Below are 14,102 nucleotides of genomic sequence, written 5' to 3'. Positions count from 1 at the left end.
GGCAAGAGATGTGGAAAGGGAAGACATGTATACTGTAAGATTCAGGAAAAGGTGGGGGCAGGGAGGTCATCAGGACGAGAAATTGGTGGGGAAACATCCAACAGGGAGGTGTAATCATTGTCAGGAGGAGATGGAGACAGTGGAACACCTATTTCAGTGCAAGAAATATGGGCGGGAACAGGAGTTTTTGTTATTAGATTTGAGGAGTAATGGGGTTGAAGAGCCAAGATTAAGTGAACTGCTGGGGAAATCTTCAGGGGATGTAGTATTTAATTATGTATTTCGTTTCCTTGGAGACGAGAATATTGGGAAGGATTTAGACCTTCCCTGTATCTGGTCCACACTCCAATCCAGTTGGTAGCGGTAATGCACCTTAGTTGGTTGCCAACCGCAATAAAACATCCAGCGATGAAGTTTTCGTACTGAACGCAGCCCTGGTCACGTGACCAGAATGCTCCCGAATAAAATAACAGTGAGTGCGAAGGAAAGATTGTAGTGAAGTCTCTCTCAGCAAGTTACCGTATTTTAATCACCCTCTCATATTCATCGAAGTTCACTAAGGTTTGTGGATGCATTAATAGGTCACAGGACGTCTTGGCAAAAAGGTAAAACTATATCAATAATTGTGTAGCAGCCTACTGAGCTTGTCAATAACTTCACCAACGCGATGCTAGGAAGTCACATCGTCTATATTTTATGAGTAGCCGTAGCAACACCTCGGATTGATGGACGCTGGAATATAACATAACATATAACTGAAATAAACATTATGATGACATGGCTAGCTAGTTGATATCCCACGCGCTGTTGATTCCACCCTATTCTAGCCAGAGAGCAAGGTTGAAGCTGGCTAGAAAGCAATAAAACAGTTGGCTAACGTGAACGCGATATAATAATTTGGTGGTTGTTTAACTAGCTATAGATATTTACCTTGCTCTCGAGAACCCAATCCATTCTGCCTTATCCCAAGGATTCTCAGCTATAAGCACCGCCTACCGGTGGGACCAAGTGAACTACAATCTCGACGCTCTGTTTTCACGTTTGAAACGTCATTCATCGCTTTTGATATCGTTTTCGAAACATAAGTTCCATATCTTTCATATCGGCGAGAAAGTATCTTTCAAATAAAAAAGATACACTTACTGTAGCAGATTTCCATACATCTGTGTGCCTCCAGCCAACGAACTACACTTCCTCCCTAGTTACGCTTACACACAGGTGTTCGAGCACGCTAGATAGCTAATTGGCACAGGTGGTCGCCTGTCTTCTGTCTGTCTTCGTGAACAAGCGTTGTAACATGGAAATATGGTTGTGTGGGAACAATACCCTTAATACAGGCAGCACAAAATAAATTGTTAAGCCATAAATAATTTGCCTATCTACTAGACTTTATGGTCGTGTCAGGTTGAACTTTCCTGACAAGGGTGTAGCTGTATCACTAAAAATTGAAGACGTTTTACAGTGAGTTAAAAAAATATATCTCTAGTATCTTGTATGTATGCATGTCAAACACAAGTTAAATTCTTAGCCAACATTAACTAGGATGTAACCCTGGCACCTTTTTTTTGCTACAGCTGGCATTATGGCACAACCAATACTTTCAAGCACTCATTGCTCAAGATTTGGTGTAGCTGGCAATAGCCATGTTTTTTTGGCTCTTAACTGATGATAGGTGATGAAAGCCACTCATAAAACAAGGGAATCCCAGATAAGTGTGCAGTCTAGTTTTGGATATGGGTCTCAAGAATTCAGCCAGTGTCTCAAATGTTGGACCACACTGTAAAATTGGCCCATCGACGATAAACATGAACTCTAAACAAATAAATATATTTGTTGTTAATGTTGTCATCCATCCTTGTCTGCTAGTTGCCATGAGCAGTGAGCTGAACGTGCCCATGGGCTCCCCGGCCCCGGGGGGCTCAGAACAGATGCCGGAGGGTGGAGGGATGGACTACAGGGACTGGGTGCGCCGCAGCTACCTGGAGCTGGTCACCTCCAACCACCACTCTGTGCAGGCCCTGTCATGGAGGAAGCTCTACCTGAGCCGGGCCAAGCTGAAAGCCTCCAGCCGCACCTCAGCCCTGCTCTCAGGCTTTGCTATGGTGAGTCACCCCACTGTTTTCCAGGGATAATCCCTTCAAAGTTGTTTTCAAGATCAATTTCCCTGGCAGCCTGTATGTTGTATCACTGGAAACAGACATTTTTCAGATAAACCTCTTGAGGAAAAAGCACACTCACTCCCAGGCTGCTATTAATAGCATGTGAACCAGTCTGAAAAGTAGGCCGTTTTTAAATGTATGCTAGTAGCTATCCCTTTCACTGTGCTGGTGGACTGTGATTGTGATAGTGATGTGCTTGTGTCGTGCTAGGTGGCCATGGTGGAGGTCCAGCTGGAGATGCAGTACAACTACCCGCGCATGCTCCTCATCGCCTTTAGCGTGTGCACCACGGTGCTGGTGGCTGTACACCTATTCGCGTTGCTCATCAGCACCTGCATCCTGCCGCACGTGGAGGCGGTCAGCAACATCCACAACCTCAACTCGGTCAGTGAGTCGCCTCACGAGCGCATGCACCACTACATTGAGTTGGCCTGGGGCTTCTCCACCGCCCTGGGCATCCTGCTCTTCCTGGCTGAGGTGGTGCTACTCTGCTGGATCAAGTTCCTGCCCGTGGACTCTGGTGTCCCCAACCAGGTGGCTGTGGCGGCCGCCGAACTGGCACTATCCAAGGTGAACTGTAGCGGCCCCGCCGTGCCGTCCACCACTCCGCCAGGGCACAGCGGCTGGCAGGCGGCCTTGGCCTCCACCATCATCATGGTGCCGGTGGGGGTGATCTTTGTGGTATTCACCATCCACTTCTACCGCTCGCTGGTGAGCCACAAGACAGAGCGCCACCATCAGGAGATTGAGGAACTGCACAAGATTAAGGTGCAGTTGGATGGGTGCGAGAGAGGCCTACAGGCAGTGTGAGCTCTTTAGCTCTTCTCTCTATGCTCTTCTGTCCACTCAATGCCTTCTCTCATTGGCATTGAGAAGCACCAAAATTCCACTGAATAAGTGGGAGGATTACGAATGTATCCACGCTAATTTGAAGTCAAAGATTAGAGTATGTTTGTTTTGGAAAATAGTATCTTGTCTCTGAGAGCAGTAGGATCTGTTGTATTGAGGTAAATTAAAAAGGGACTTCTACAGAATATCTTGAGGGCTATTTTGTTATTTGTTCATTTGTGCCATCTCTCCACATTTCATAAAGGAAGTGGTGAAAACCGAATAAGATGTTAAACTTCACCTCATGTGCTTGTTCTCACAAGGTGGTGTTATTGTGCTCATGCCAGGCTATGTTTAACACAGATCATAGCTGTAAGCAGATACAGAAGTGGGTGGAAACAACAGTCCATTTATTTTTGAAGTTGTTCATGCTGCACCAAACAGTGTAATGTTTCTCAGTAGGTGACAGCAACAGGAGCACACATACAAATGCTGTGTGTAGACATGCTTTGGGGAGTATGTTATTTGAATCTGCATTATAATCCATATTTTATATAGAAATCCCTCCCAGGCCTATAAACTGTCTGTTAGTTCTTTATGGTGTCAAAGATGGTGAATAGCTACGGTGCCTTGATGTTAAGACTTGTAATCTCCTCATATTAGTGAAGGACTGCTTGTAAATGTAAATACAGTCAACGGTGCCAGTTCTCTTGAATAAATATTATTTCTCTGCTTAAAGGAAGATTATTTTTTTTAGAAATGAAGATAACATTCCAAACAGATTTTTCTGACCAAGAATCTCCTTTCAATGTGGTGGAAAAATACAAAAATGCAGTTGTAGTTTAGTTTGGAAGTTAGTGTTAATACTGGTATGTCAGGTGTCTGTGCAATTCTTCAACCTACGCATTGTTTTCTTCTTCAGGTCATACTTAATTGTTGTAAATGTCCCCTCTGAAAAAAGTTTATTTGACCAAACAAAAGGATTGTATGTTGATGGGAAAACAATGCTGTCAATTTGTTAAAACATTACTTATTTTGGATATTAACAACCCATGCTGTATTGTGGTACATTTACTGCTTTATGTGCACTGTAGTCTATTAAAGGTTCTGTGGAATAGCATGTCTTTTCATATCTTGTCAATGAATGTTCAATAAAGACTCATCTTATTTTGTTATTTCCATGCCCTACTCTGCATACTTGTCTATATTTTATGAGCTGACAATATCTTGTGAAGACCTAGGTCGTGTTTCCCTACTCAGACATTGCATGCATCAACCAATGGTTCTGTGCCACGTCATCGACTGTGCCATTGGGCGCCAGATTGCTATAACATTTGGTTAGCTTATACGTAAAATACCTATCCAGGCGTTGTAAGAGCTGACATGCGTCAGCAACGTCTGAGCAGAGGAACACAACCATATAGTATACCAGAGTTATACAGATGATCCCATTCCCAGATCCTTCAAGTTAAGACAGGCTGTGACCCCATCTAATTTGGCAATATTCCCTAACATAAGATAATGTTTCTGAATAGCTGCCAACAAAACATTACACCATGTTACTTTTAATGTTCCAGACAGCTTGGATATATTAATAAGAATCAGACTATTTTATTGTCTGGCTTCTCTCTGTAATATGCATAAACTGAAAAGCCTATCCTTCCATGTCTCAAGAGTGCCAGATGGTACACACCTGTGATATATAGAAACAGCCAAATTGCTCTTCTGATGATGGGCTACACTCGAGATGCTACCATAGTGATTGTGGTTGTCCAATCCTGGCCCTGGTTTGTTAAATTACACAACATTTACAGCTGTGTAATCATTACACTAATTTGACATGTAATTATTGTCCTAAGTAATAGCCAATAGAACACCCCAAGTACACACTATCCAATCAAGTTAGTTTACTTAAAAGGATGGCTCACACGACTTGTGTTGATGTGTTCTCTTACTACAGGATGGACAAGGCTCCAAACCACTATATAGTGTAGTGTATTACAAGGCCTCTGACTACGTTTTTGATGTAGCAAGGAGGATGAGACTAAATGGGTATGTGTTCTTTACTTTTGATCACGTAGTTCTTACTTCAACAATGACCAAATGGTTAGATGCTAATCTTGTAAAATGTGTCTAGACACTGGTTTGGTTTCTTTTGGAGTGACGTCTACAATAGTTCCTGCTTTTTAACCTAATGAGTATCAACAAAATGGCATATAACATGGTATTCTGACACTATGCTGCAGCTATGATGATAAAATGAAGAATTTCCTGACTTGGTATTGACACTCAAGGGTGTTGCTGACCAAAGTGTGATAGATTTTAATCTTCTCTCTGAGCTGTTATATCTAAATGAGCTGTTTGACTTCCTGCAAATACCCAAATGTTTAATCTCATCCTGCTGAATTCTGATTTTTAGAACTGAGTAGTATTTTATAAAATCACAGGGGGCTATTCGGGACATGGAACCAGTTCATAAATGTAACTTTGCAGCAAATGGCATGTAGCCCGCAAACTAAATCCTAAGGCTGTGTTTACACAAGTAGGCAATTCATTTTTTTTTTTTTGTATTTGTCTTTTGACCAATCAGCTCTGAAAAAGATCTGTTATTGGTCAAAAGGCCAACTAGTGGAAAAAATATCAGAATTGGGCTGCCTGTAAATGCAGCCTTAATTTCCTGAAGTCACCCTGGCCATGTACACTCCATTTCAAATGGAAAATATTCCCATTAGGCTTTGGCAAACTATGATGAGGTGACTCATTTCCTGACTTGGGATTGTCACCCTGGTGTCACTGACTAAGGAGTGATTGGTTGTAATCTTCTCTCTAACCTATTCAATCTAAATGCCCTCTGACCGCATCCTCCACTAATGTGGGGTGAGCCTGGTGTGCATCTTAGAACTGTATTTCTACACAGCGACTTTGATGGGTTGAACCCAAACAATGCAAAGTACATTGACCTTTTGAAACAGTTTGTCCTCTGCAAGGGTTCCTTGGTTGACTCGTTATTAATTTTTTTGCATCAGTGGCTCTTATTTGCATAGATATAAGCTTACAATTTCCTGCAAGTTAATTGGTTGGACATTTGAAATGAATGGCTGTCTAGCCTTTAACCGCTTTTATATGCTGTTTTCTGTTTCAGAAGTGGCTATTGTGGTTGAAGAGGCGCTTGATCTTCTGTCAAAGTGCATCACATTCTTCTCAAGGCTAGTGTCCTAAGGAAATGGCCTTTGACTCTACTCTAAACATAGTGGGCTGGACTCCAGGGAGATGAGTGAACATTTTTTTAGCTGATGTTGTCTTAATGAGGGGGCTGGATGGGAACTCTCCAGTCAGACCGCAATAGATCACGTTCACCTAAAGCTGCATGACGGTTTCTAAATGTAATCCATTGCAGAGATGTTAATGAAAAGTGCCCGTTTGTCCACCTAGATTAGCAAAGGAGTAAATATAGCTTCAGTGTATTTATATCTGATTTTAATATTTTATTCAACAACTGGTTCATGTCAACAGGACAAGCTTGCTGGGGTTAACTAACTGTCCCAGTCTATTGATAAAATGATTCAGCCTGGGCTATCAAGGGGATTGTTTATTCGTTTGATTCTAGCTAGATGTAGCTCTTTAGTTGTGTATAGCAGTATTAAATACCAACTATTAACGGCCTTGTTCTTTTGACAATCTTCAGATGTCTTTGCTGTTTACTGAAGGAATCCACTGGGACCTTGCAGGCTTGAAATAGCTTTTTGTTGGCCTTTTGGGGAAGATCATGTTAATAAAGTTTTGACGAAGGCCTTGAGGCAGATGCGTCAAGCATAATAAAGGGCAGTGAGCGTTTTTTTTCTTCTCATGTTCAATTGTTACCATGCACCTGCAACAAAGCTGGCTCAAATGTGAGAGTACCTTTTTGAATTTTGGGGATGGAACACAATCAACAACTTAAGGGAGTATATTGCATTAGAAGCCTAATTTGAAGAATACCCCTACTGTCATGTTGTAATAAATTGGACTTGTTCAAAACAGACATTACTGCAGTAAAGAGCAACTGCCCCTAAAATCCAACTAATCCTTTTCAAAAGGGCCTATGTGGCATCAAACATTTTATTCTAGTGTCAAAATTGACTACAAAGTGTATTTTTCTTGTCATCTAAAACTGAGTTTGGCACCTCCATGCGTCACAAGTAGTGAAGTTGGGTTTGGATTACAATGGTCAACAAATCATGCGGTTTTTGCTAAACTCCATGTGCAACTTGACCCACTTTGCTTCCCTTAGCTATGAGAAGCTAGCCGCAATAAGGATTAACAATGGTGGAAATACAGTTCGCCTTCAAGATAAGAGAACCTCATTGAATGTGCAAACGGAAACAAATAGTGGCATCATGCCATATTTGGACTAGATGCTAAACAAGTTTGACTACTATATAAATTCAAGACAATTTGACTAAGTAAAAATGTAATCTCACTGTGGATGTATTAGACTTCAGAATTGCATCAGGGGCATACTTTTCACTGTACAGCCTTACCAATGGATTGTGGATCAATGAAATGGAGGATCAGTCTACTCAGTGACACCCACAGAGCATAACTGTAGAATTTACACCAGTGTCGTACCTGCAAGTCAAGCTAGCTAAAAACTAGGCTAGATTGAAGATCCCATTGTAGCTAGTGACCTCAACCTAACAATTATAATAAACAAACATGATTACCATTACAAAATTAAACGAGGCAACAGTTCTATACTATAATTGGCTTAACAGCCAATGTGTATTTAACATTAAGTACTCAATTATAGAAATGGGTAATTTACAAGTTGCTAGCCATCACCAAAAACCATATTTTCATCTGTTTGGAAACTTCCTGTTCTTTGACAGACTCTGGCTGGACTGAAGACGACACAAAGTTTGAAAATTGACTGACCATGTCTTAAAGTAATGGACTGTCGTTTCTCTCTGTTTATTTGAGCTGTTCTTGCCATAATATGGACTTTGTCTTTTACCAAATAGGGCTATCGTCTGTATACCACCCCTACCTTGTCACAACAGAACTGATTGGCTCAAACGCATTAAGAAGGAAAGAAATTCCACAAATTAACAAGGCACGCCTGTTTATTTGAAATTCATTCCAGGTGACTACCTCATGAAGCTGGTTGAGAGAATGCCAAGAGTGCAAAACTGTCATCAAGCCAAAGGGTGGCTATTTGAAGAATCTCAAAATATGTTTTGATTTAACACTATTGATTTGTTTAAGACTTTTTTGGTTACTACATGATTCCATATGTGTTATTTCATAGTTTTGATGTCTTCACTATTATTCTACAACGTAGAAAATAGTCAAAATAAAGGAAAACCCAGGAATGAGTAGGTGTGTCCAAACTTTTGACTGGTACTGTAGATTCAATGGTTGTAAAGATGGGGAGTGGTCTGTCCATAATAGATACTCTGCTTTTCTGACACCACACTCCAAAAAGCAAGTCCTGCAGGCTCTAGTTTAGGCTTATCTTGATTATTGTCAAGCGCTGCAAAGAAAGACCTAGTTAAGCTGCAGCTGGCCCAGAACAGAGTGGCACGTCTTGCTCTTCATTGTAATCCGAGGGCTACAGTGCATTCGGAAAGTATTCAGACCCCATGACATTTTCCAAATTTTATTATGTTATAGCCTTATTCTAAAATGGATAAAAATATATATCCTCATCAATCTACACCCAATACCCCATAATGACAAAGCAAAAACTGGTTTTTAGACATTTTTGCAAATGTATAAAAAATTTAAAACATCACATTTACGTAAGTATTCTGACTCTTTACTCAGTACTTAGTTGAAGCACCTTTTGGCAGCGATTACAGCCTCGTGTCTACTTGTGTATGATGCTACAAGCTTGGCACACCAGTATTTGGGGAGTTTCCCATTCTTCTCTGCAGATCCTCTCAAGCTCTGTCAGGTTGGATGGGGAGCATCGCTGCACAGCTATTTTCAGGTCTCTCCAGAGATGTTCGATGGGGTTCAAGTCCAGGCTCTGGCTGGGCCACTCAAGGACATTCAGAGACTTGTCTGGAAGCCACTCCTGCATTGTCTTGGCTGTGTGCTTAGGGTCATTGTCCTGTTGGAAGGTGAACCTTCGCCCCAGTCTGAGGTCCTGAGTGCTCTGGAGCAGGTTTTCAACAAGGATCTCTCTGTACTTTGCTCCGTTCATCTTTCCCTCGATCCTGGCTAGTCTCCCAGTCTCTGCCGCTGAAAAACATCCCCACAGCATGATGCTGCCACAACCATGCTTCACTGTATGAATGGTGCCAGATTTCCTCCAGACGTGGCGCTTGGCATTCAGGTTTCATCAGACCAGAGAATCTTGTTTCTCATGTTTTGAGTCCTTTAGGTGCCTTTTGGCAAACTCCAAGTGGGCTGTCATATGCCTTTTACTGAGGAGTGGCTACTGTCTGGCCACTCTACCATAAAGGCCTGATTGGTGGAGTGCTGCAGAGATGGTTGTCCTTCTGGAAGGTTCTCCCATCTCCACAGAGGAACTTTGGAGCTCTGTCAGAGTGACCATCGGGTTCTTGGTCACCTCCCTGACCAAGGCCCTTCTCCCCCAATTGCTCAGTTTGGCCGGGCGGCCAGCTCTAGGAAGAGTATTGGTGGTTCCAAACTTCTACCATTTAAGAATGATGGAGGCCACTGTGTTCTTGTGGACCTTCAATGCTGCAGAAATGTTTTGGTACCCTTCCCCAGATCTGTGCCTCGACACAATCCTGTCTTGGAGCTCTACTGACAATTCCTTCGACCTCATGGCTTGGTTTTTGCTCATATATAGACAGGTGTGTGCCTTTCCAAATCATGTCCAAGCAATTGAATTTACCATAGGTGGACTCCAATCAAGTTGTAGAAACATCTCAAGGATGGTCAAAGGAAACAGGATGCACCTGAGCTCAATTTTGAGTCTCATAGCAAAGGGTCTGAATACTTATGTAAATAAGGTATTTCAGTTTTTATTGTTCATACATTTGCAAAAATTTCTAAAAACCTGTTTTCGCTTTGTCATTATGGGGTATTGTGTGTAGATTGAGGGGGAAAAATGTATTTTAATCAATTTTATAAGGCTGTAACGTAACAAAATGTGGAAAAAGGGAAGAGGTCTGAATGCACTGTAAATACTCTGCATGCCAGTATCTTGGCAAAGAGTTGAGAGACTGACTGCATCCTTCTTTTTATAAGAAATGTGTTAAATTCCAAATTGTTTGCATAGTGAACTTACACACAGCTCTGACACACACACTTACCCCACCAGGGGTCTTTTCACAGTCCCACAAATTCAAGAAAGAGTACAGTATTATATAGAGCCATCATTGCATGGAACTCCCATATCATATTCCTCAAAAGAGCAGCAAACCTGGTTTCAAAACAAATAAAGCAACACCTCACGGCACAAAGCCTCTCCCCTATTTGACCTAGACTTTGTGTGTATGTATTGATATGTAGTCTGTGTGATGTTTTTAAATGTATGTAGTTCTGTGCTTGAGCTGTTATTATCTATTAATGTTCTGTATTATGTCATGTTTTGTGTGGACCCCAGGAAGAGTAGCTGCTGCTTTCGCAACAGCTAATGGGGATCCTAATAAAATACAAAAAACACCTCTTGCCTGTTCACCAACGGTTGTTGATGGGCAGAACAAAATTGGGTAGGTTTAATTTGACCTATTCAAACTTCAACATAGTACACAGTGCCTTCAGAAAGTAGTCACACCTCTTGACCTTTTCCACATTTTGCTACAGCCTGAATTTAAAATTGAATAAATGTAGATTATTTTTGTCACTGGCCTACACACAATACCCCATGTCAAAGTGGAATTATGTTTTAGAAATTTAAAATAAATAAGAAATAAGCTGAAATGTCTTGTCTAAGTATTCAACCCTTTTTTATGGCAAGCCTAAATAAATTCAGGAGTAAAAATGTCACATGTTGAATGGACTCTGTGTGCAATAATAGTGGTTAACATGATCATTGAGGGTAGTCATTTTGATGAGGTAGTCATTTTTAAATGACTACCTCATCTCTGTACCCCACACATACAATTATCTGTACGGTTCCTCAGTCAAGGCAGTACATTTCAAATACAGATTCAACCACAAAGACCACGGAGATTTTCCAATGCCTCGCAAAGGGCACCTATTGGTAGATTAAATAAATAAATAAAAAGCAGACATTGAATATCCCTTTGAGCATGGTGAAGTTATTCATTACACTTTGGATGGTGTATCAATAAACCCAGTCACTGTAAAGATACAGGCGTCCTTCCTAACTCTGTTGCTGGAGAGGAAGGAAACCACTCAGGGATTTCACCCTGAGGCCAATGGTGACTTTAAAACAGTTACAGAGTTTAATGACTATGATAGGAGAAAACTGAGGCTGGATCAACATTGTATACTGAACAAAAATATAAATGCAACATGTAAAGTGTTGGTTTCATGAGCCAAAATAAAAAATAAATGTTCCATATGCACAAAAAGCGTATTTCTCACAAATTATTTGCACAAATTTGTTTACTTCCCTGTTAGTGAGCATTTCTCCTTTGCCAAGATAATTCATCCACCTGACAAGTGTGGCATATCAAGAAGCTGATTAAACAGCATGATCATTACACAGGTGCACCTTGTGATGGGAAAAATAAAAGGCCACTCTAAAATGTGCAGTTGTGTCATACTCAAGTTTTGTGTGCAATTGGCATGCTGACTGCAGGAATGTCCACCAGAGCTGTTGCCTGAAAATGTAATGTTCATTTCACTACCGTGAGCGTTTTAGAGAATTTGGCAGTATGTCCAACCGTCCTCAAAACCGCAGACCACGTGTAACCACACAAGCCCAGTACCTCCACATCCATCTTCTTCACCTGGGGGATCGTCTTTGACCAGCCACCTGGACAGCTGATGAAACTGAGGAGTATTTTTGTCTGTAATATAGCCCTTTTGTGGGGAAAAACTCATTCTGATTGGCTGGGCCTGGCTCCCCAGTGGGTGGGCCTATGCCCTTCCATGCACACCCATGGCTGCCCCCCTGCCCAGTCATGTGAAATCCATAGATTAGGGCCTAATTTATTTATTTCAATTGACTGATTTCCTTATATGAACTGTAACTCAGTAACACCTTTGAAATTGTTGGGTTTATATTTTTGTTCAGTATAGTTACTCCACAATACTAACTAACTGACAGAGTGAAAAGAAGGAAGCCTGTACAGAATAAAAATATTCCAAAACATGCATCCTGTTTGCAACAAGGCACTAAAGTAATACTGCAAAAAATGTGGCAAAGCAATTCACTTTGTTCCTGAGTGGTCGAGTTACAGTTTTGACTTAAATCTTCTTGAAAATCTATGGCAAGACTTTCAAATGGTTGTCTAGCAATGATCAACAACCAATTTGCTAGAGCTTGAATTTAGAAAATAATGAATGGGCAAATGTTGCACAATCCAGGTGTGGAAAGTGCTTATACTTACCCAGAGAGACTCACAGCTGTAATCGCTGCCAAAGGTGCTTCTACAAAGCATTGACTCGGGTGTGAATAAATATGTAAATTAGATATTTCTGTATTTCCTTTTCAATAAATGTGCACACATTTCTAAAAACATGTTTTCACTTTGTCATGGGGTATTGTGTGTAGGCCAATGACAAAAAAAATGAGGGGTGAGAGGATTTTTTTTTATTTAATCAATTTTGAATTGCACACAGGGACCTCCTTTTGTATACAGGACACCACACAGGAAGGTATGACTAATGACATGTTTTCCAAGGTAACCCCATTACCACAAAACAAAATTCTGATAGGCACAGTATCTGTGTCAGCCGGGAACGACAATGAAAGATGAAAGGTGCACATTGTTATATTAGAACTGCTTCTATAGTATTATGTAGGGTTGTTTATTCTACATGGACCTGTTACTACATTTCAAAGTTATCAAAACACAGTTTAGAACATCTGCATAAATTCAGCAATTGCATTATCATACTCTGTAGGCTACTGACCTATTCAAAGCTTCCTCCAGCATCTTGCCATACATCTGCCTGTAGTTATTGAACTCAACCTGCAGGTTTGTGATTGAGTGGGGAAACTGCTGCAGACAAGTGTGTATATAATCATTTGTAACCAGCTATTAGAAACTTGAATAATAGTAAAGAGTTCTCTGTTTAAAGGAACAGAGGTTGGTTCCTCTTTCCACTTTCACTCCCCACAACCGTTCTGAGCGTACAGCCAAGGACACATCTGGCAACCATAGATAGCTCAAGAAGTAGAAACAGACTAATTATTGTTCTAAAGCATCCTCTTCCTAAGAAACTAAGCCAGTGTGGGGTAAACAACACCCGGTTCACTCAACCACAAGTTTGACACAAAGTGATTGTGAAGCCCAGGTGCGCCGGGGAGGAGTGGAATCAACCATGTCTCAGCAGTTCCTAGATTGCTATATAAATCCTCTGTATTGTTGAGCTCTCGGCCTTCCACCTTAGAGTGTATGGTTGACCAGTTTCATTATTGCAATAATTAAATAAAGATGAATTGTTTGAAGAAACACTATGATTTTGAACATTCGAAGCAACTGGGAAACGTCCATGGCAGTCATTGTTGTCACCTTAGCTTGCTACAAAACTTCTGAGTGATAGGAAGCACCAACATCAATCAGCCTACACCATAGAACACACACATGTTGTTACTATGACAACTAGCATAGCCATGTCAGCAAATGACTGCTGTCTGAATACACACAAATCCGATTTGGACACTTGTAACTTGCTGTTTGGACAGTCAGTATTCCAAAACGGATTTGAAAAACAAAACAGATTTGTACATTAAGGCCTGCAGTGTGAACATGGCTTTAATTGTTCCTCCATGTACAGCAAAACAAACAGGGATAGGCCCTAGTTTTACATTTACTATTGGGTGAAATGAGCTGAATTACTAAGGCATGGTTTTGAGAAAGGTCAATGAATGTTCCAAACTGAACATGAGACGAAACTACTTCTGACCTTGTGTAATTAAATGAAGTGTTAATTACTCATTAATAAACCACCCGTGTTAAACTATCATAAGTGCTAGGGATATGTTGGTGCCTTAAATTATTTACAAATGATCAGAAGGGA

General features: G+C 41.0%; 1 protein-coding gene and 1 non-coding gene across 4 annotated transcripts; both read left to right on the top strand.

The window, feature by feature from the left end:
- The first annotated feature begins 371 nt into the window (after window positions 1-371).
- LOC121550788 (protein orai-2) lies at window positions 372-4,175 on the top strand. 3 transcript variants are annotated; one of them, XM_041863144.2, is made up of 3 exons: window positions 372-561; window positions 1,867-2,102; window positions 2,370-4,175. In XM_041863144.2, the coding sequence occupies exons 2-3, from the start codon at window positions 1,872-1,874 to the stop codon at window positions 2,967-2,969; spliced, it is 831 nt and encodes a 276-aa protein (XP_041719078.1). In that variant the 5' UTR covers window positions 372-561; window positions 1,867-1,871; the 3' UTR covers window positions 2,970-4,175. The 3 variants fall into 3 exon arrangements, with proteins under 3 accessions (XP_041719078.1, XP_041719077.1, XP_041719079.1); XM_041863143.2 differs by having other exon boundaries at window positions 372-605; XM_041863145.2 differs by lacking the exon at window positions 372-561 and adding an exon at window positions 623-1,461.
- Window positions 4,176-5,231: 1,056 nt separating this feature from the next.
- On the top strand, window positions 5,232-5,329 carry LOC121552020. The gene has a single exon (XR_005997153.1). It is a non-coding gene; the product is annotated as a Z30 small nucleolar RNA (small nucleolar RNA).
- Window positions 5,330-14,102: the final 8,773 nt, after the last annotated feature.

The sequence above is a fragment of the Coregonus clupeaformis genome, chromosome 35, assembly GCF_020615455.1.
Source record: "Coregonus clupeaformis isolate EN_2021a chromosome 35, ASM2061545v1, whole genome shotgun sequence".
Taxonomy (NCBI): domain Eukaryota; kingdom Metazoa; phylum Chordata; class Actinopteri; order Salmoniformes; family Salmonidae; genus Coregonus; species Coregonus clupeaformis.
Note: the sequence above shows the minus strand (reverse complement) of the source record. Positions and strands in the feature narration are given on the sequence as shown.

Coding starts and splice junctions, on each gene's coding strand:
- LOC121550788 (XM_041863144.2), top strand. CDS start 1,872: ATGAGCAGTGAGCTGAACGTGCCCATGGGCTCCCCGGCCCCGGGGGGC. Junction 2,103..2,369: donor TGCTCTCAGGCTTTGCTATG/GTGAGTCACCCC, acceptor GTGTCGTGCTAG/GTGGCCATGGTGGAGGTCCA.